Below are 21,885 nucleotides of genomic sequence, written 5' to 3' on the forward strand. Positions count from 1 at the left end.
ATCACGAATTTAGATTCCCACAATTAAATGAACATGATTGACTGCGATATTGATGCTTAAAATGCTACGCTCATAGAAAACCCTGCTGCATATCAAATCAAGCGTATATCACTTGATATATAACTCCTTTTGACCGTCAAAAACAAAAAGCAATGAATTCAGGTGGAGAAGAACCTTATTTAAGTTTTATTTTGATGCAAAGATTTGTACATTAGCAGGAATGTAGCACAACATGGAAGTGAAAGCAGTCTGTTTATTTCATGTGAAAGTGCAATCAAAATATTTTGTCCCTAAAATCAATGAATAAGGGTGATAAATTATCAGGATCTCAGTATTGTAGGGCTGACCCGAATGCGTCGAAGTTTCGACCGTTGCCATGGTAATCGACTTCCAAATCAGTACTCAAATGCTTAGTTTTTTTTATAAAATAATAAAGTATAATTCCCAAAATAGCAATGAAGTATGGAATAATCCCACAACATTAGTCATTATTATAGTGATTATCATTTTGGCCATAATCATGCAGCCCTATTTATTGCTTTTTCAATTCAAATAGCAACTTTAAAACCAGCATCAAAATGACTATAATGTACATAAACGTGCACAATTACCAGAGATCCCATTTCTAAATTTTACACCAGGTGTTGATCATGCTTTTGCAGACTAGTGTATTACGATTCAGTAGGCAGTTTCAAACGGCATACTATAATTCGGTAAACTTGTTATGGATATTAGTTACAGCTGGGATTGTATATGTATCGAATTGATTCTGGAAAGAGTGACATCTGGAAAACTCATTTAAAATGGTCCCATTATGCTGCAAAGTACGGATGGCAGCATAACAAACTAGCCGGAGAGAAACGTGGGTTAGACACACATTAAAGTTTAGGGTTCAGTATATATTTAGTGTGTAGGAATTGCAAATAAAATATGTGGATACAGTTTTTCTTTTGACTGTTGTACATATGCCGCTGTAGGTACTTTACATACAAACTGCAGCGAGCATGGAGAAGGCTTCATATTGTGCTTATGTAAAAAAAAATAAATTGTACATAATTACTGATGAATTAAGCTTGTTCTGCAAATATAATTTGGCACACAACTATTACATCAAGGTTACTACCAATGATCACACAGAAAATATCAGTCAGAAATACAGTTTCAGCATAAGTTTGCTTTATTTGTCTTTCTGTAAAGATCAGTATTCAATTCAGCTCAAGCAACCTCTGGAATAACTGCTATTCTGGGTAAAATGCAGCTCTACAAACTGTTTTAAAATTAAATGAAATGGAAAATATTGAAATATGGACAAATAACTTTGAACTCACACAGCCAATGAAACACAACATGACCTTTATCCCAGCTGGAGAGCAAGACGCATAACAGTGAGTACAAAGATCTGTAGAAGTCTGTGAGTTCAGTGTGTCTGTAATGCTAGCTGATGTGTTTATGCCAATCAAGGCTCAGCTGATTTAGAAACATACTGATAAGTTTTCTGCAAGTCAAAAAAATGGATTCAGACTTACAAATAAGAACAAAAGTAGTGATTTTTGTTGAAGACAACTCAAATGCATTAAGGACAGATGGTCGGCTTCCACCCTTGTGATGGAGAAAACTGGATTAAGTCCATCTCCATAAAGGGAGATAAAAAAAGAAAAAATCAGCATTCCACAATCATTGCATTTCAGCAGACTGTCTCCTTCAGAGGCTGATAGAATAAAATGATCATACCTCTGATACAGAGGCCAGTATTCCCCTCACCTCTACACGACCTCTGAAACACTGAAGCACTGTGACACAATGCCAGGCTCAAGAGCGTGCAACGAAAGGTCAAGACTGAACCATCTTTTTATGTGGATCGAAGACATACCGCTTGAAATGCAAGTGAATGCTAACAGGCTGAGAGTCGGTTTTGGGCTCCTCTTCATTTGCTGGTTCTCCTTTGCTTCCACCCTTCCCTTTCTTCTTAGAGGTGGAGGATAACAACTGCTTGGTTCCTGGGCAAAGGCCCTCTGAAGAAAAGATAAACAGGTAGGTCAAGCAAAAGGTTTGATTATCTAACTAAAACAGTTATATAAATAGATCCCCTTATGCAATACATCTAGATTACAACTGTCCTACACTACGTGCTTAGGTCAACCTAATCATCTAAATGTAGGTATATCTGATGTTTGATAGAGATCTTTTCTTCCTGGTTATGTGTGCTGTATCAGTGCTGGAGCCTGTTCAGTGTGCTGACCTCGAGATCAATTGATGCCTTCATCCTCCTGATGTAACTGTTGAACAGCTGCTCCTCGACTCTCTGCGTTAGTACTGTCTCATCCTGACACTCTTCCTTCACTTGGGCCTCGTTCTCAGCCTCACTGTAGCTGCTTCCTGTGAACGCTGAGCTCATGCATGCACTACAAATTCTTCTACGCCGTCATAACTACCCCCTCGTCTTTCTGTATGCGGCTGCTTGTTTGCCGTTTTACACACGGAAGGTAAGAAATGTTCTGGGTTCACTGCTTCACACGCTGGCTGTCTGACCTCACGCACAATGGCGCCAGCATTCTTGTTGTTATCGTTATGCCAATGTGAGGGTTGTTATGGTTGCAGCGCAGACAGAAATCTCTTCTTGTTATCTACGATCTGCTGAAAATGTCCGTTTACCACCACAGAACACACTCACACGCCCAAATTTAAATGATTTGTTTTCACATACGAGTGACTCATAGGAATTGCACTTTTACACGTCCTCAAAAACACATTTCTAGGTATTTGTGCGCAGAAAATGTATTTAAAAAACATGTACTATGTAGTACAATTGCAGACTTAAAGGGAAATGGGACTATCACTGAAGCCTAAGAATCAAGTTACGTGCATGTGAAAGATAAGGATATGACTAGTGGCGTACTCATCAGACAGTGTTTATCAGACAGGGTCCAAAATCAGCACCCAATAAGCACCAAATATAGCTATAAATTAGCTTTGGTGGAAAACTAAAATAGGGTCAGTTGGCAGCAAGTTTATTTTGGAGGAGTAGTATAACATCAGGTTTAAACCACTCTTTTCTGTGCTTATAACAGATAAGTGATGAATGAATCGACAGAAAATTGCCAAACACACTCTAATTCCAGCTTCTCAAATGTGCAGATTTCCTGTTTTATTTGTATGTTACAGTAAAATTAATATTTTAGGATCAAACAAAACAAGGAATTGAATGGTATCACCTTAGGCTTTAGGAAATTCGGATGGACATATGTGGACAAAACAATATTAATTGAATAATAGAGAAAACAGTTGGCAAATTAATAAGCAATAAAAATGATTGTTAGTTGCAGCCCTAGAAATGATGCAGGTATGAGCAGGAAAGGTATGAATAACAGAAAAGCATTGACCAGTGAAGGCTCCATGAAAGCAAACATGCTTACACATTTTCATTAATTCCCTTTATCTTATATACTAGTGCAGCGCCGGTTCGGAGCGCATGCCTGTCCGGAACGGGCCGAGTGTTTGCCCACCAGAAGTGCTACTTGCAGTGGGAAGTTGATTGGATTAACAGTTCTTGAGATATGCGATGGCACCAAATTGTCATGGTCACTCAGACGTCATATCTACATGTGTCCACCAAATGTGGTCCCAATAGCACAAAGTGTTCAGGAGATTTGACATTTTTTTTTAATGTAAGCCCTGCCCACCGCATTTGAGCTAACTTTGAGGGCCAGCTATAGCAAAACTGAATGGAATATCAAAAATCCAAAAAAGTAACTTTTTCCGGCAAATTTGGTGACGATTGCTCAACATTTGTGGGAGTAGTAGCAACGAATCTGATTCGGACACAATTCAAAATGGTGGAAAATCAATCTAGATGCAAATTGGCGTGGCTTATATAGATAGATAGATACGTCTGAACCTACAAAATCCAGGAAAAAAAAAAATTCTGAGCGTAATGGTTCATAAGTTACAGGCCAGAACGTTCATTGTTACAGCGCCACCTTCAGGCCCAATTGTACAACATTCAACACTGCACTTTCTTGGGTACTGAGAAATACACCCGCCATGTGTGAAGTAGATCGGATGAGCGGTTCTCGAGATATGCAGAGGACACACAGAAGGACAGACAAACAGTTTGCTTTATAGTTAGATGTGTGCTTAAGAAATGACAGAAAATGAAAGAGAAAGTCTATGAAGCAACAGGCAGTCAACGGACAACATACATAATACTGACAAACAGCAACAAGCCATGCATTACCCAGCAAATCAAACAGCTTCAGAGAGATGCAACATTCAACATGTTCATTTTTGCCATCATGCGAATGTAAAGCTTGCAAAAGGCTTAACTGCCATAAAGCAAAAGTTCAGAGTAAAAACGTCAGCAGTAAGGTTAGATACGCATAAACCTATCATGACATTGACACTAGTGTATTGATAAAGTATTATAGGAGACCGTATTGGCCATATCAATAATTTGACCTACCCCTTATCAGTGGAATAGTGCCATATTTGCCCTAATGCCAGTTGGGAGTCTCAAATGAACACCACTGGATGTTCATATCATGTTCCTGCGTGAAGATGTGTGTGTTAATAATATGTCAAGAGACTTTTGAGTATGTGAGGCAGTGAAGAGGATGTAGGTGAGGTTCTCTTTCTAAATGTTTTTGTTTTCTCTTCCCTCCCGGTGTGGAGCAGTGGGTTCGGAGCAACAGAAGGTAAAATAAACACAGAACAGACTTCCCCCGGAACACTGGCAATCCCCAGAGGAATCCTGGGAATGTGGCTCAGGATGTCGGGCCTACCACTCTTACCGCATCCTGAAAACTGTCCGCAGAGAGAGCCCCAACGTCCAAGGAAAGATAGAGAAAGTGCTCTGGGTGTGTGTATTGAAGAAGAGGGAGATTTGTCTATGGAACAGTGAGTTTGATATGTATGACTCAGCCTCCAGTAAACAGTATCAGTAGTTTGATACAGGTGTGACAGAGGTGAAGAAGAAACAGTAACTTACCACCTCAGGTAATCCTTACCTTGTATTCTGATCTTGTACTTCCCGCTCTGTCCAAACCCGCCCTCGATAACGCCAGTCTCGCCTGTCGACAGCGTGACCTTCAACCCCATAAACAGCTGGAGGTTGGTCTCCTTCTTGAACAGGCTGCGGCCAATCACAGTGTAATCGTCAGTCACCTGAGCACAAGAGAACGGGAAAGAGCCTTATGAGCTGCAGCACTAATGGTGTGAATGTATGTGATCTAGTTATGACTGTGAAAATGTGGATGTGTTTTAGTTGGTGGAGTTGTTCCGATATAGCCTAAAATGCTGGATCGGGTATCGGCGAGTATCCGCACCGATCCGATATCACGTTATCATATCATTTATCAGCTCATTTACGCTACACAGGAACAACAACACGGGTCACTCACTAACGGATCCGTACATCCTGCCCAATTGGTACTGCACATGTGCAACTCTCAACAGAGATGAGGAAGAAGCGAGATTGCTAACTCGAAACGATTGCTGCATCCGAAATCGAGGATGGAAGTAGCTAACGAGTGAGCCATCTCGCTTGTTTCTCATCTCTGTTGAGAGTTGCACACGCGCAGTACCGAGCGGGCAGCTGTTAGCGGAGAGTGCAACGTTAGTCAGAGCTAGCAAAATGTCAGCAATGTGGCAATATTTCACACTGGAAAATCTGTCAAACTGGATAATAAAAGTCCTATTGCATTTTTTGGACTTCGAAGCTTTGATAAAAAATATTCAAAGGTTTTCGATATGCGTCTGATTATAACTAAAAAATAATTAATGTTGAATATGAATAATTAATAATATTGTTGGATTATTCCTTATTTCATGGGCTATTTTGGGATTTATACTTTATTATTACATACTTATATATATAAAAAAAAAAATTAAAAACGAAGCATTCGAATACTGATTTGGACGTTGATTACCATGGCAACGGCCAAAGCTTCGAAGCATTCGAGTTAGCCCTAGTTTGACCTGAGCAAGGTCATACAACAATGATAGCAATCATATCACATCCATACAGGGTTAGTAATATACAGCTGTTGTTTTTTTTGTTTTTGTTTTTAACACACTGATATCGGAATCGGTATCGGGAAGGAAAAAATGGTATCGGAGCATCGCTAATTTAGTTGGATCTTGTGGGTTGTTCTGATTTCACTCACTCATCATGGCAGAGTGAGGAAGAAGAGCTGATCCTCCACCCTGTGCACCTCATCAACTGTACAACTCGCCGTAAGCCACATTCTTCGAGGCTCGCCGCCTGGCTGTCTCGCACTTTCTCTTTCATCCTGCACATTTTACGCTATATTTGTTTGTATTTCTTTCTTATCATCCATCACTAAGTCGATCTAACCCGTCACTAATCTGATAACATGAGGGCACCGCTCTGTCTCCAACTCAACCCCCCCACCGCCAGCTACTCCTCTCTCTTCTGCCTAACCCTCATTCATTCTTGAACATTTGACCCAGACGTCCCTCAAGCGTGACTGATGCGTAGATAAAAAAAAATACAGTTGCTGTACAAGTCTGACAGACTGTATGAATTGTGACTGGATGACACCGTCATATCTCAACAATGTCAGTAATGTGTTCTTTTACAAAAAGGAATTCTCAAGTCTTGGGACATAACTGCCTCTTTCTGGGAGACAGATGAAGGACAAATGTAACGTCACATGAACGCGGTCTGACCTCTCGAACGCACGCTGTTCTACTCCTGAGTCACTGACTGGAGCTGTCAACAGCCTGAGGTGCTAACAGCAGGAAGCTAGTTCACACACTTGACCCCTAACCTGAGTCTGACCCTGCACAAGGGTGCACACAGAGAAACTTAACTGTACAGCGCAGAATGACAAGAGTCACAACATCTTCAGTGCGCCCATAGATAAAAATACAAACTGTGCGAAGTTGGTGGCTGTTGACTTTTTTTTTTTTTAAAGATCATTTTTGGGGCTTTTATGCTTTTAATGAGAGAGACAGTGATAGTTCTGAAAACGGGAGAGAGAGGGATTAACATGCAGCAAAGGGCCGCAGGTTGGATTCAAACCCCGGGCCGCTGCGGTAAGGACTCAGCTTTGGTACATGGGGTGCCTGCTCTACCAGGTGAGCTACCAGGGAGCAGTGTGGACCTTTTGAAAAATTCCCATTATCAGATGTTAAAATCAATAAGAAAACAACAGCATTAGATAAGATGAGATATGGATCGGATCAGTATGAACTGGAGCGCAGGATTTAGGACACGCCAGTAACACAAAACCGCATGTGTGTGTGAGAGAGAGAGAGAGAGAAAGAAGCTGAGCCAGAGAGAAGCGAAGGAAGGTTAACTCACACAGCCATGTGGGTATTCCTGTGCCACTCAGGTGTGTCCAAACAGTGCCAGCCTCTGACAGCTAGACAGGACTAGTGGCGTCAGTTGGCCACCCACGCGCACCCTTGTGTCACAGCACATGCTAAGGCATGCATACCCATCCATGCCTCAAACACTGATCACCGGGGCTGCATGTGCATGCTTGTGTTTGTGTGCGTGTTTATGACTGTGTACAATAGGGGCTCTGTCTGAGAGGCACGCTCCAGTGCCACCAGCAATGAGAAACATCCAAAGAAGAACCACAGCCAGAAGAAGGAGAACAAGGTGATAGAGAGGGCAGTGGCGCGAGGGCAACACTAAAGGGTAAGCAGAGAGGATGACAGTCAGAGAAGAACTGCTTAGTGTCCCACTCACCCTTTCCACCTGTCCCTCCTTGTGTTTCGTCTTGTAGATGCGCAGACGAGGCAGGGCCGTCTCAGCGTAGCCTTTATCTTCAAACCCCTGGAGCAGACGGCCTTGGAAGGCCAACCGGCATGCATTGGCGTGGATGTCTGTGTCCAGCTTGGAACCGATCACCAGGCAGAGTGAGGGGCATGTGACTGGCCGCTCAAACTCCAACAAAGCCCATTGCTCTGGGTCAGATCCTGGACTCACCTCTCCCTGACCGGTGACATATTCATCCTGGTAGAAGTACTCCCTCTCAAAGGTGAAGGGTGTATCCAGTGAGCAGGGCTGTAGTGGAGGTGGTTCAGCGTCTGTGGGCGGCTCTGAGGCAGCCGCAGGTGGCAGGCCGAAAAAGGCAACCCTCGCCATGATTGTCTCATGACCCATGGTGATGTGGAACTTGGCACGGTTGGCAAGAGAGCCCTTGAAGTAGCCTATCTTCCTCACAGAGATGACTGCTGCATAGAGGGTGCGCAGGGACCCTGGGGTGCACACCACACCCCGCTCTAACAGTTTAGGGTCAAACTGTGTCACACACACACCCACACGATCCCCCTGCATGGCCCCCGACACAGGCTTCCGAAACATCTGCACCGACTTTATCTTCTTGGTTACCTGATGTCAGAGAGCGTAGAGATACAATAAATAACAGATTTCTAACATCAATTTAATACCTATTTAATTTAACATCAATAGAATAGATTTACTACACAATGATTCTCATAGCTCACACAATGCTTCAGCCATGTGTTTGTTTGTTTTTTACCATTTCAAAATACTTCTTCAGGTCCAACTTTAATTTTACATTTAAAACCTAGAAACTAAAGATAGAATACAACATGAGATTAAACAAAAACAAATTAGGGCTGCAACTAATAATTATTTTATATGTTGATTAATCTGCAGATTATTTTCTAGATTAATCGATTAATTGTTTGGTCTATAAAATTTCAGAAAATAGTGAAAATATGTAAATTTCAGTTTCTGAAAGTCCAAGGTGTCTTTAAATGTCTTGTATTGTCAGTCCAAAACCCAAATATATTCAGTTTAATATGATATAATACAGGGAAAAGCAGGATATCTCCATATTTGGGAAGCTGAAAACAATATTTTCTGCCATTTTTGTATTAACAAATACCTTAACGATAATAGTTGACGTTTATTTTTCTGGCGATTGACTAATCAAGTAGTCGACTAATCGTTACAGCTCTAAAAAAAACATGTTTTTATCTCTACAGTACAGAGATGATTTATAATGTATTTAAGGGAAAGGCCCCGGTGAGGACAATCAAATATGCACGTACAGTACGTCAGTACACGGCTCATTGAATATGTACAGCTTGCAGTTGTGTTATCATATCTGAATGTGTATTTCAGTGATATCAAGATTTGATTGAAAAATTAAAAACTTAATTGCTTTATTTTTTAAACTCTACATCTCCAAACTCATCACAATTACACAAATGAACAATTAAAAGATATCCGTCTTACTACCTGTCCATCTACCCATCCATGATACCACAATGATTCTGTGGTTGTTTTTGTTGTCTGACCAAATCAACAGTGGTGACACAGATCAAGGCTCTGCAATGAATGACTGTTAATTCAGCCATTTGCTGCCACCAAGAGGTGAACATGAAAAACGGCAGATAAAACTGCTGAGCCTGGCTGAAAGTGTGCATCTGGTCTAAATTACCCAACTCCTGAGCTGCCAGTCCACCCCCAGTCCCCTCATCCTTCCCTCACATTAAACTGACACATCCTCTGCACCCACTCGGACATCCCTCCCTCCGTCTGCCCGCTTCCAGTCAACTACTGAACTTCCGAATCTCTGTGGTTTTCTATGAAAGAATTTCCAGCACTCTGGTATGTTACCTGCCTGTAAATATCAGAGATTCAGAATTCATGCCCATTTTTGGAGCATACCTTTAGTGTTGGGATTTCCACAGTGTCATTGATGGCCAGCGACCCCTGCAGGATGGTTCCGGTCATGACTGTTCCCTGACCACGGATGGAGAAGCAGTGGTCCACAGCCATCAGGAGGTCACCTCCTGGGTCTCTCTGAGGGAGGTATGTCTGTTTCTTCAAAAGCTGAGACAGACAACCAAAAGGGTGAGAAGAAAGACACATTTATTTAAACACACAAAAGATAAGTGCTGTCATAATACTGCAAGGTCACACATACACAAATATGGAACCAGATCAAAGAGAGGCACTAATTAGATCCATATCTGGCTAGTCTGACTGTGTGGTGGCTTCACAAACACTGCCTAAAACACACTATCGCTCATGTTATAAGAGCTGTTCTGGTCCTGATGTGTGAGTCATACTGTTGTTATTCACAGCCCAGGAAAAAAGGATATAACCTCTTCAACTTTGGCCTACTGTGTCAGGACTCAGGTAAGCTTGACAAGACTACAGCCTGACCGAAAAATCAGCCAGGCTGACAGTACATTGGTTTCAGCGTATACGGTATGTCAGCCGATAATTAAGAAACTGCAGTACAGAAATTACAAAGATATGTGTAGGAGACAAAATGTGTTTATCGCTTGAGTTGTTTATTATTTGTATAGGCTGAACACGTTCTTTTTGGTTGCTTAAACTTCTGGTAATTGGCACAGGGGAGTGGTATTCACCTGTTAACTTGGACCGCGGGATTGAGACAAATAGGGTGAGCTAGGCTCCAATATTTTCTGTTGACCGTAACCTACTTTAGTTATTCCAGTTAAATTATTGCTTGTTACTCTTTTCATTTATTAAACAGCATAAACACATCTTGACATTAGGATTTCTTTGAACAAGTCACAGTTAAGAGCCTACATAGCCTCTCAGCGGCTTTTGATCGATAGTAGTCGCTACAATATGTTTGCGGTAATTAATAAACAGTGTATCCATCAGAGAGCACTCGCAAGTTTATTTCTCAACTGAAAAATGTGCAGCTCAGTACATATCTTCATCTCGTTTTTTTTAAACAAATGTAAGATATCAAAAATATTTAGAGCTGCAACGATTAATTGATTAGTTGTCAACTATTAAATTAATTGTCAACTATTTTTTTAAGGAAATAAAAATTCTCTGATTCCAGCTTCTTAAATTTGAATATTTTCTGGTTTCCTTACTCCTTCATGACAGTTAACTGAATATCTTTGAGTTGTGGACAAAGCAAGACATTTGAAGACGTCATCTTGGGCTTTGGGAAACACTGATCAACATTTTTCACTATTTTCGGACATTTTATAGACCAAATAACTAATCACCAAATCGAGAAAATAATCAACAGATTAATCGACAATGAAAATAATCGTTAGTTGCGGCCCTAAAAATATTGGTTTATGTTATGTAAAACAAAAAGGATTATCATCTTTTTTTAATATCGAAATCTGTAGGCCTCAAAATCCAGTATTGGTTAGGCTACAGACAACGCTGACTGAATTGAATTTCTTAAACTAATGCTTCTCCTTGTTTTTTGAATCATTACCTACCATGAGATAAACCACTTTGAATTTTGTACCACATCAAATAAGTAATATACAGTTGTTAACAGTTTGCCAGTGACCATTTTTCCAGTACAGTACACACTGTACTAAGTATATACTTTATTAACTGAACAAAGAAAGTATTCTGTTGTTAGTTTCAGTTGTGTGGTAGTAAACACAGCTTAGGACTTGCTTTACTCTTTTGCCATCACTTGAACAATGTCTGCTGACTAACAGCACTTGCTCATAAGTGAGAACTTATGTGCTCTTTTGAGCTAAATTAGTAACAATGGAGGGGGACCAGTGTGTTTCCGGACTTTACCTCTATTAACTCTGGCACTCCATGTGGCTCCTCTGTGTCAGCAGCCTCGGGGCCCCCGGGCTTCGCCGCCACAGCAATCACTGGACATTCCTTAAATCTGGCCAACAGAAAAAAAAACAGTCATATTGAAATGACTTCATGCTTTGATGTTGAAGTAATGATTAAAGTTACTTTGAATAAAAAACAAGTGGATCTGACAGACAGACCGCTGGAATGCAGAGAGAGGAAGCTTGACAGCAATGCTGGGCCACTGGGAGAACATGGGATGCCCTAAGCCACTTAGCTGTCTGGGCCCACATTTCCACATCATCCCGATTTATTCTTTTACTTGTAATAAATGCAGACCTGGTGCTCTCCAGAGTTTTGTGCAGTCTCTTGGTCATTTTCTCAATGGCGCTCTGTCTTTTGTTGGGTGGCAGCAGGTCAATTTTGTTTAGGACGACCACCATGCGACGGCAGGTCAGCTCTCCTATCAGCAGACACTCTGCAGTCTGAGTCTGCACCCCTTTCACCACATCCACCACCAGCATCATTAGGTCAATTATTTGGGCACCTAGAAGAGAGCAGAAAATGCAAACAATAATCAAGAGGATGTCAGATATTACTGACATGGAAGAAAAAGCAGCAAGCTGAATCAGAACAACAGAGTCATTTGCTGTTAAAGACATTCCAGCTTTCCTGTTGTGCACCTATGAAAAGATGTAAGAAGAGAGTTGTGAGTAGAGACTCCGAAACCGACAACAGCAACATAAGTAGGAATGGACACAGATACCCAAAAATAACAGTAGAACAAGAAGAGAAATTAGGGGAGGGGTGCACAAAGAGAGTAAAAGGCTAGAGGGTTGAAACCAGAGCTGCAGCTCACTTGGTTGTCTTTCCTTTTCCTGACTTTGGCAGTCTCTCTTTCCTGTGTTCCCCTCTTTTCTCTCCTTCTATTTGGCTCCCTCTCTTTCCTGTGCTCTCCCCACTTGGGACAGGAGGGGAAGTTTAATACATACCCCAATCCACACACTTTCCTTCCTCCCTAATCTACAGCATGTGCCACCCCACTGGCTCATAGGTTTCATTTAGTATGTCGGTTACACGACACAGCAGCAGTCAGTGTTTGAGTGCTTTTAGTCTGCTTTAATACCAAGACCATTACTTCTACAAAGTCTGAGTATTTAACAGTCTTTAAGTTTAAAAAAAAGTCTGATCCTGGTTGTTCATTAATGTGACAAACAAGAAGTATTAAAAGAGAAAGCAGATAACAGAGACAGACGTCATTATCTGCTCTGGACACCACTCTAGTTATGTCTCCTCATACTCCCAACCGTCCATGTCAATATGACATGATCAACCTGGCTGCTTGCAGAGAAAAAAGGCACCCTCTGCTGGATAGTTCAAATTTGTGTTACAGTGAGGATGTAGTTTAAGCAGCATCCTACAGTGACCATGACTGCAGCATTTAGACAGTCAGACCTTTGTTAAGAACACAAGGTGGGACATGTAATAATGTATCATCTTATGTTCTATTGTGATGTGTTATTGACACACTTTGCCTGAGGGAATTACCCACAATTCATAGCGTTGTGACGTTAAACACAGGGTTACCACGGTTACCAGGGGCGTAAAAAAAAAAGGTAAACAAGAGGATGACACATGGGTGTTCAGCCAGGCATATTTAAATTTACACAGAAACATTAATTACACCTGTGTTTACCCTGCAATGACATGTCAAAATGCCTGCTGTGAAAAGGGCCTATATTGTGCATGCTGGCTCACTGTCAAACTGGCACACTTGAATGTGTACTGTTTAGCTGTAAAATTAGAAAGTTTGGTATTTTGTCAACTGATCTCAACATGGCTGCCGGGTCACAAACTTTCTCATTTTACAGCTAAACAGTGCAATACAAGATGTTTCTGAAAACATTTGAGGAGAGAAATAGGCATTACAGTAACAGAATATTGATTCATATTTGATCAGCGCTGCCTAGTTTGACCGTTTGATCAGAGTTTGTGAGTGATTGACAGCTGCTCAGAGACGGCAGGCTCCAGCTCGGCTCTCATTGGTTGTTTTCCTCCGGTCTGTGAAATCTTGCAGATGCCATTAGGAGCACCAGAAGACACAGAGGCACATGATTTTTTTTTCCAGATTACCTGTCTAATGCACTACTGTCAGGATATAATGACTGTTTTATAAAAATATATTGTTTTAAAGTGACTGTTTGTAACTTCTTACACGTATAAATCACTCGGGTCCGTGTCCCATGTGCACTCGCATATGCGCGTTCGTGTGTGGCTATGCTGTTCAGACAAGAATCCAACCCAAACTACACGGAAGCACCAAAACCTAAAAGTTATATCTAGTGAAGCCCGTCTTGCAAAACAGTGTTGGCCGCGGTCGGAGGACGCGGGGGAGACCGTAGCTTTGGTCTTCAGGGCCGGAGTCTCTGCTGTACTCTGCTCCTCTGCTCCTCTGCCTGCCTGCCTTCACTCAGCTCGCTCCACCTCACGTGCATGCGCGCACACTACACACTGCAGAAGACTTCGTAGCTCTGAGAATATCTAGTGAATGTACGTTCATGTCTATGTAGAGCGAGCAAGCGCGAACCCGACGCTGACTTTCGCTGACTTAACGGCCACAGGTGTCGCTGTTAACAAGCATTTCTGATTCTTACAAACAGTCCCTTTAAATCATATTTGCTCCAATTCTACCTACTGCTGCTTTAATATAACGCAATACAACCCCTCTAAAACAGTTAAATTAACATTATAACCTTCATAAAGGTAGAATTTATTTCAGGGTCGTTGTGTTGTGACTGCATGCGTGTATAAATTAGCAAGTAGTTGGTGGTTGCTGGTATCCTGACTGTCTCCTGTATGTGTTTACCACTTTCAGTCACTGTCTGTCATCAGGGACATCTAGCACCAAAACTTCAGCTCACCCCCAATGATAGTCCGGATAAGAGAGGCGTGTCCCGGACAGTCCACCAGAGTGAACTGCAGGCTGTCATACTGCTGCTGCTGCTGCTGGCCTCCTTGTCCTCCTCCTCCTCCTCCTCCTCCTCCTCCGTCCCTCCGCAGCTGATCAGGCAGATCCACCGTGAAGGAGGAGAAGCCGAGGTCCAGCGTGATGCCTCTCTCTCGGGACTGCGGGTTCTTGTCGAAGGCAGCCGTGGAGGCGGTGCTGCTCAGCGCCCTGGCGAGGCTCGTCTTCCCGCTGTCCACATGTCCGAGCACCCCGACGTTGAAGTTCAACGTCCTGGTGTGACTGTCAGCAGACTCTGACATCTTGTGTCGCCAGTTTGGACGTTGAACTCAGCACCAACAGAAACGTCAAACGGCGGTTTGCTGCCAAAAACAATCTTTTCCTTCGTGAACACCCGCTTATTAAACCAGAAAGACCTTCAACAACAAGCTACTTAATTAGTTTGTGACTTACAACACGTATATAGCTCTAAAATAAGACTTTAAAGTTACTTCTTCAGCACGAAAACAAGTTGAGAGAAACGTCTTCCTTGCTGTCAGTGTGCACTCCATCATCCTCCGGACAAAGCGGAACGTTTGTTTTCAGTAGCAAACAAAAGTAAAAAGAGGACCTGATATAATAAGTCTTTGATTAAAACTTAACTGTAAAATGTTTATGGGGGATTAAACACCTCTATCGGTTTAGTTCTGCGTTCATTTGAGGCTTTTATTCACACTTTATTTTTTTAAGTTCCTAGCAGTTTCTAGTACGACAAAAAGCAACGGGGACACAACCGGAAATGAAAACTGTCATGGGCGGGTTTTTTTGTTGGTGGAAATGATTGACAGGGATTTTAGCCAATCAGCGTGTTGCATCATCCGACAACGTCCAATAGTATTACTAGATGGTCTAAAAGGGGCGGTGACGTTACTGCAGGGTATTAGTGATGGGAGTTCCGGCTCTTTTCAGTGAGCCAGATCATTTGGCTCAGCTCACCAAGAAGAGCCGGATCTTTCGGATCCCAAACGGCTCTTCATTTTACCACTTCTGCCTTTTATAATTCAGTCAAATTTAGCACTGTTTTGATCTATGATTAGTATGTGTGCACATATATCATTTAAATTATTCAATATAATTATACTAAACCTTGTAATTTCCAGAATACCATAATTTTACATGCTGCTTTGTTTCCAACTGTCACTCATTTTGTCTGCTATTCGCACACCACACTCCTCTCTCTCCGTCTCTCCTCCTCTCCCTCCTGCTCTGTACTTGTAGACCGTCAGCACGCCGCGCATTCCCGCCCCTCCCTGCTTGTCTATATTTGTCTGTGCAATATGTCCTTGATGCAATATACACCTCAAGTACAACTACCTTTGTTTACATTTTATTTATTACATCTACCCTACCTATTTTACAAGTGCAATTACCTCTGTTTACATTACATCTATTTTTTATATTTTATACGTCTAGTGTAACACTTCTGTTAATATTTATTTATTACATCTACTTTACCTGTTTTATTTGCAATATAACTGTGTGTTTTACCTGTTTTATGTTTTATCTGCCTCGTTTAGTCTTGTCAAGTATTTGTTTTAAAGCACTGACCAGAAGTGGCAACTGTGAATCTCGTTGTATTTAATACGATGACAATAAAGTTTTCTATTCTATTCTATTCTATTCTTGATGGTATGATCCTTGTCTGTCATCACCTGATTGGTCGCACGGATGTCAATAACCCAACTTCAGTCACAGTTAGTGCATGGAGTACCTGTGGCGCGGAGAAGATCATCCTATCATTCTGCCTTGAATTAATATAAAACAAGATAAGAAAAACTCTTATCTCTTATCGTTCACTTAAAAGAGCCGGCTCTTTTAACCGGTTCTTTCGCGACCGACACATCACTACAGGGTATCACTTCCGGGTTACTTTCCCTAGTAACCCCACATGGAAACCGATTTCTCTGTGTTGTGAGTTTCGGCGCCGAGTGTGGCGGTGAGAGATTATCTGAGGAACAGGAGGTATTTTGTTCACCGTAAACCTACCTTGTAGTTTTTTACATCACATATTTGTACAGTAAACAGTAACTATGAAGATCGAGGAGGTAAAAAGCACCACGAAGACTCAGCGGATCGCCACTCACAGTCATGTGAAAGGACTCGGGCTGGACGAGGCCGGCAACGCCAAACAGTCCGCATGTGGTCTGGTCGGCCAGGAGGCTGCTAGAGAGGTGATGTTTATGTTTCACTGCACCTACGGTATTCATGTGTTGTTTGGAGGGGTGACTTTGAGAGCTGAGGGTGTTTTGCAGGGATTATTTGGGCTCATTGAAGGCGATCAGCTGCAACAACAAGCTAGTTCCGTTAGCACTGTGTGTGTCGCTGTTTCACACTCAGGTCAGAGGTCAGAGGTCAGATAAAGGGAAAGTTCACTCTAAATACAAGTCACACTCATTCATATATTTATGAATATATATATGCATATATATATATATATATGCAGTATATATATATAGTGTGTATATATAATATATATATATATATATATATATATATATATTCATAAATATATGAATGAGTGTGATTTGTGTGTGTGTGTGTGTATATATGTCTATATATATGCAGTGTGTGTATATATATATATATATATATATATGCAGTGTGTGTATATATATATAAATATATGCAGTATATATATATATATATATATATGCAGTGTGTGTATATATATATATATATCCAGTATATATATATATATATATATATATATATATGTAGTATATATATATATATATATGTATATATATATATCCAGTATATATATATACATATATATATATATATGTGTAGTATATATATATATATATATGTATATAACATTAAGTAATATATATGCATATACTGCATATATATATATATATATATATATATATATATATAACATTAAGTAATCCCAAAGAAGGAAACACACAAATAAATAAATAAACTGATAAAAGAAAAAAATACTAATAAATATATTTAAAAATATATATATAATAATTATAATGCAGACACCGAAACAAGCATGAAAAAGAGTTAGAGGTTGCTGACATGTTGGACTATTGGGATCTGTAGACAGGCACAAGGATATTATACGGAGGGGGGGGGTCTGTGTGGCAGACAGGCATCAAAAATCACACTCAACACACATACAGTAGGTACAAGACGCATCCTTAACTGTGGCACCCGGTACTATATATTTTTTTCTCTCTCCAGGCTTGTGGCATCATTGTCGATCTTATCCGTTCAAAGAAGATGGCAGGAAGGGCAGTGTTACTGGCAGGGCCACCCGGTACAGGAAAGGTAAGTGTGCAGTGTTCATTCACTAGCAAGAAGGCAGTAATTTAATGTGGCCTCCGTTGTTGCTCCAGACTTTGACTCTTTTCTACTCGTTCCTCCAGACTGCCCTCGCCTTGGCTGTAGCACAGGAGTTGGGAAACAAGGTACCTTTCTGCCCAATGGTTGGAAGTGAGGTCTACTCAACTGAGATTAAAAAAACAGAAGTACTGATGGAGAATTTCAGGAGGGCCATTGGTGAGTGTCACTTAAATATGATTTGGCTTCTTGGCCATAGCTCCTACCCCCAGAACCAGTCATTGTGGCTGAAGTTGTTGTTTTTGATAGGCTCCTATATGTCGAGGTATGAGTTTGGGGGTTGTAAAACTGTCATGATTGGTTACACACAACACAAGTGCCATTTTCAAATACTGGCAATTGGAAAGGAGAGTCACGCTAAAAGAAAGCAAATGTTAAAAATGCAGATTAAAAAACAGACAAAGTTATATAATCACCAGACTTTCTACTGAAAAAAGTGTCAGTGAAAACAACAGCGAGGTCTGTGAAATATCCTGGCCAAACATTACAGTGTCTCCAGAAAAAAAATATGAAACCAACTCCATTCTCTTACATTGCATCGGGTCAGGGCAGTATAATCGCTGTTTCAAAACCTCAGCACATAAAACCAAAACTGTCTGTATGACTAGATACCACCTGGGGTAAATGATAAATAAATAAATAAATAAATAAATAAATAAATTTAGATCCTCCCTTAAAGGACCTGATATGTTCAACTCCTTCCCTCAGTGAGGAATCCTTGAGCAGGCAGAGCAAGGTGCCCTGCACACACTGTTCTCATGAGCTGAAAGGCAACACTTGACAGCGGATTTATGAGAATGGTGTTGAAAAGGAAGGAAGGCTGGAGAAGGGGGAAGGGGTTTGTCTGACTGCTGATGGTACCTGTCGCAGGGTAGGAAATGGAGCTTAGGTAGAGGGAGAGGTGGTCATCAGCACCTTTTGCTCCTCCCCTAGAACAGGATCCCCAGGGGGGAAGGGGGTCTCATTTTGAAGTTGTCATCACTCTGCCGATAAGAGCACCGTGTGACAGACGGTCCCAGCCTTAAGCATCGCTGTCTGACCCTCACCACAGCGGATCAGCCACCTGCTCATACTCGGTGCCACACCGGCTGCATGAAAGAGAAACAAGAGTGTGATTACGTTACACAAGATGATGCCCAGACCTTTCATGGTGCACGAGCACACGCGTTCCCTCTCTGTAATAAAACGCATTGTTCAGTAGACCGAAGGAAGTAGTTGATACAGGAATATAAAGGCCCGATTGAGCTCTCCCTCTGCGCTGTGCGTGCGTGTGTGACTGTAATGTCGCCCACATTCAGGTCTGCGTATCAAAGAAACAAAGGAGGTGTATGAGGGGGAGGTGACGGAGCTGACCCCCTGTGAGACTGAGAATCCCATGGGTGGCTACGGAAAAACCATCAGCCACGTCATCATCGGTCTGAAGACGGGCAAAGGCACAAAGCAGCTCAAGGTCATATTGTAATCTTTGTTTTTTCTCCTATCTGCTGCATGTAAAGCACTCTGAGCTATGTTGCATGTAAATAAAAACACCTTCTTGCTTCCTCCACATGGTATTCTGGCTAACCCATTTTGGCACTAACGATCCAATTTCATCTGCAACTTTCACTGGTGTCTTACTCGAAAATCTCTTCTCTTGTTTCTTTAGCTGGACCCCAGTATTTATGAGAGTCTTCAGAAAGAACGCGTGGAAGCGGGAGATGTCATCTACATTGAAGCCAACAGCGGAGCCGTGAAGGTATTGCGTTACTCCCCTCACAACGGCCACACATTTTGATCAGCCGAGCCAAGTAGAAAACGATGCACATGCTAGGCTTTGATTCACCAAATTGTTTAGTTCACAAACAAGACATTTGGTTAGACCAAAGTTCAGCGTCTTCTGTCTTGCATGTCCTCGTCAGTCCCTTCATGGTGGCATTCTGTCATCTCTTTCAGCTCTGCATCAAAGCTCTGCTGCATTTCTACTGTACTCTGGAATGCAGCTCTTCATGCTCCCTCTATCTCTCAATCTCCCACAATGCCTCTTTTTCCAGCAGCGGGGCTTGTGGCCTGTGTTGACAGGCCACGACGACAGTTCCTTTAATCGGCGCAGGTGGTCCGGGGGGCGCGGAGCGGCTCAAGTCAGAGGCCAAAGGAGGAGGGCTGGACAACACATTTGTTACTGTTGACAGCCGTGTCATGACCTGCCTTCTGAAACTCTTTCATCCCTCGGCCTCATGCCCTCCTCTCTGCGATGGCCTGGCACTGGGTTCAATCATACACCTGCTCTCACTCCTCCCCTGCACTGTCTTTTGTTTCACTGTCGTCCAGAGCAATGTGAGGGTTGATTTTTAAATTATTATTATTAACACACATTGGTGTGCTGTGTCTTCGCAGAGACAAGGTCGCTGTGACACTTTTGCTACAGAGTTCGACCTGGAGGCAGAGGAGTACGTGCCGCTGCCCAAAGGTGATGTCCACAAAAAGAAAGAGATAGTCCAAGATGTCACACTGCATGACCTGGATATTGCAAATGCCAGACCCCAGGTATGGAACTGCAAAATGTCTTGTAATTTAATATCAGTGCAGCCTTTACATCTTACCAGTTTGCAGATTTATCCCCTGTATGTTTAACATAATCGCTCTCTGTTTGATCTCAGGGAGGCCAGGACATCCTCTCCATGATGGGACAACTGATGAAGCCCAAAAAGACAGAAATCACAGGTAGCTAGAGAAAACCTGACAACTTCCGAGCTCACATCACCAGCCGGCTTCGACACTTTTTATCACTATTCATTCATTCCCTGTTTTCTCTCGTATTTTAGATAAACTGCGTGCTGAGATTAACAAGGTGGTGAACCGCTACATCGACCAAGGCGTGGCTGAGCTCGTACCCGGCGTGCTGTTTGTGGACGAGGTGCACATGCTGGACATCGAATGCTTCACATACCTCCATCGAGCGCTGGAGAGCACCATCGCCCCCATCGTCGTGTTCGCCTCCAACAGGGGAAACTGTTTGATTAGGTAGGAGGTCTAAGAAATTGTCAAAATTCAACAGAAAAGAACATTTCAGATCCGTGGTATTAACATGTATTTGTTGCTCACCAGGGGGACAGAGGACATCAGCTCTCCACACGGGATTCCTCTGGACCTGCTGGACAGAGTCATGATCATCCGCACCATGTTGTACACATCACAGGAGATGAAGCAGGTGAGTCTCAGTACCTCAAGTACCTGCATGTGTGCCGTCTGTGCTTGTGTCACTAATGATGATGTGGTTTGTAGATCATCAAGATCCGCGCTCAGACTGAGGGGATCAATATCAGCGAGGAAGCTCTGTCACACCTGTCAGAGATCGGCACCAAGACCACACTCCGGTAAGAATATACATTGTGTGTTACTGAATAGAGTGAAGAAATGAGCAACCTTACATTGAGTGTCCACAGTGGTCCAGTTTGGAGCAATTATCAAGTAAAGAAAATGAAAATTACATTTTCAAATGGAAATCCTCGTTATCATAAACTGGCTTACACTGTACATACTGTAAATGTGTGAGTATACTGAGTGGCTCTTACTTGCTGTTTCCTCTCAGGTACGCTGTACAGCTTCTGACGCCAGCCAGCCTGTTGGGCCGCGTTCAGGGAAAAGAGAACGTGGAGAGGGAGCAGGTCGAGGAAATCAATGAGTTGTTCTACGACGCTAAGTCCTCCGCCAAAATCCTCCAAGATCAACATCACAAGTTTATGAAATAAAACTGGATTTCCACCTTTTTTCTTTCACATCTCGCAGGGCTGGTGTTCAGCCAGCCGTTACGTGGCGTTTTCTTTGCTTTTTTCCATCTTTACCATCCACACCACGGCTCATTCTAGCGTCCCGACATCATCTGCTGCAGTAGTTTTGTTCTAATAAAGTTTTATTCATTTTGTTTGTTGTTGAAAATAATTTTTTGGAATAAAAAGAAAAAACAGAAATTGACTCAGTTTTCTTTAACATTTACTAT

General features: G+C 42.0%; 2 protein-coding genes across 6 annotated transcripts; one reads left to right on the top strand and one right to left on the bottom strand.

Moving 5' to 3' along the window:
* Nucleotides 1–744: 744 nt before the first annotated feature.
* On the bottom strand, nucleotides 745–15,606 carry eefsec (eukaryotic elongation factor, selenocysteine-tRNA-specific). Of its 5 annotated transcripts, XM_037779845.1 has the most exons (8): nucleotides 14,608–15,605; nucleotides 14,473–14,571; nucleotides 11,891–12,098; nucleotides 11,546–11,642; nucleotides 9,674–9,838; nucleotides 7,718–8,362; nucleotides 5,004–5,160; nucleotides 4,140–4,883 (listed from the first exon to the last, which is right to left on the bottom strand). In XM_037779845.1, exons 1-8 carry the CDS (start codon nucleotides 14,816–14,818, stop codon nucleotides 4,564–4,566), a joined length of 1,902 nt encoding a protein of 633 aa, XP_037635773.1. In that variant the 5' UTR covers nucleotides 14,819–15,605; the 3' UTR covers nucleotides 4,140–4,563. The 5 variants fall into 5 exon arrangements, with proteins under 5 accessions (XP_037635781.1, XP_037635790.1, XP_037635801.1 ...); XM_037779853.1 differs by lacking the exon at nucleotides 4,140–4,883 and adding an exon at nucleotides 745–2,012 and having other exon boundaries at nucleotides 14,473–15,346; XM_037779862.1 differs by lacking the exon at nucleotides 4,140–4,883 and adding an exon at nucleotides 3,787–4,069 and having other exon boundaries at nucleotides 14,473–15,604.
* A 979-nt stretch (nucleotides 15,607–16,585) lies between these two features.
* Nucleotides 16,586–21,856, top strand: ruvbl1 (RuvB-like AAA ATPase 1). Its single transcript, XM_037775875.1, has 11 exons — nucleotides 16,586–16,726; nucleotides 17,751–17,837; nucleotides 17,936–18,068; nucleotides 19,208–19,359; nucleotides 19,555–19,644; nucleotides 20,283–20,432; nucleotides 20,546–20,609; nucleotides 20,711–20,909; nucleotides 20,994–21,096; nucleotides 21,171–21,262; nucleotides 21,478–21,856. Exons 1-11 carry the CDS (start codon nucleotides 16,586–16,588, stop codon nucleotides 21,635–21,637), a joined length of 1,371 nt encoding a protein of 456 aa, XP_037631803.1. The 3' UTR covers nucleotides 21,638–21,856.
* Nucleotides 21,857–21,885: the final 29 nt, after the last annotated feature.

This window comes from Sebastes umbrosus, chromosome 1 (genome assembly GCF_015220745.1).
Source record: "Sebastes umbrosus isolate fSebUmb1 chromosome 1, fSebUmb1.pri, whole genome shotgun sequence".
In the NCBI taxonomy this organism is placed as follows: Eukaryota; Metazoa; Chordata; class Actinopteri; order Perciformes; family Sebastidae; genus Sebastes; species Sebastes umbrosus.

Excerpts from the sequence above, each read along its gene's own strand:
- eefsec (XM_037779838.1), bottom strand. The coding sequence starts at position 14,818 with ATGTCAGAGTCTGCTGACAGTCACACCAGGACGTTGAACTTCAACGTC. Across the intron at positions 12,099-14,472 it reads TATCCGGACTATCATTGGGG|GTGCCCAAATAATTGACCTA; the intron begins GTGAGCTGAAGT and ends GCTCTCTTCTAG. Across the intron at positions 9,839-11,545 it reads GAGTGCCAGAGTTAATAGAG|CTTTTGAAGAAACAGACATA; the intron begins GTAAAGTCCGGA and ends TGTCTGTCTCAG.
- ruvbl1 (XM_037775875.1), top strand. The coding sequence starts at position 16,586 with ATGAAGATCGAGGAGGTAAAAAGCACCACGAAGACTCAGCGGATCGCC. Across the intron at positions 16,727-17,750 it reads GCCAGGAGGCTGCTAGAGAG|GCTTGTGGCATCATTGTCGA; the intron begins GTGATGTTTATG and ends TTCTCTCTCCAG. Across the intron at positions 20,610-20,710 it reads CAAAAAGACAGAAATCACAG|ATAAACTGCGTGCTGAGATT; the intron begins GTAGCTAGAGAA and ends CTCGTATTTTAG.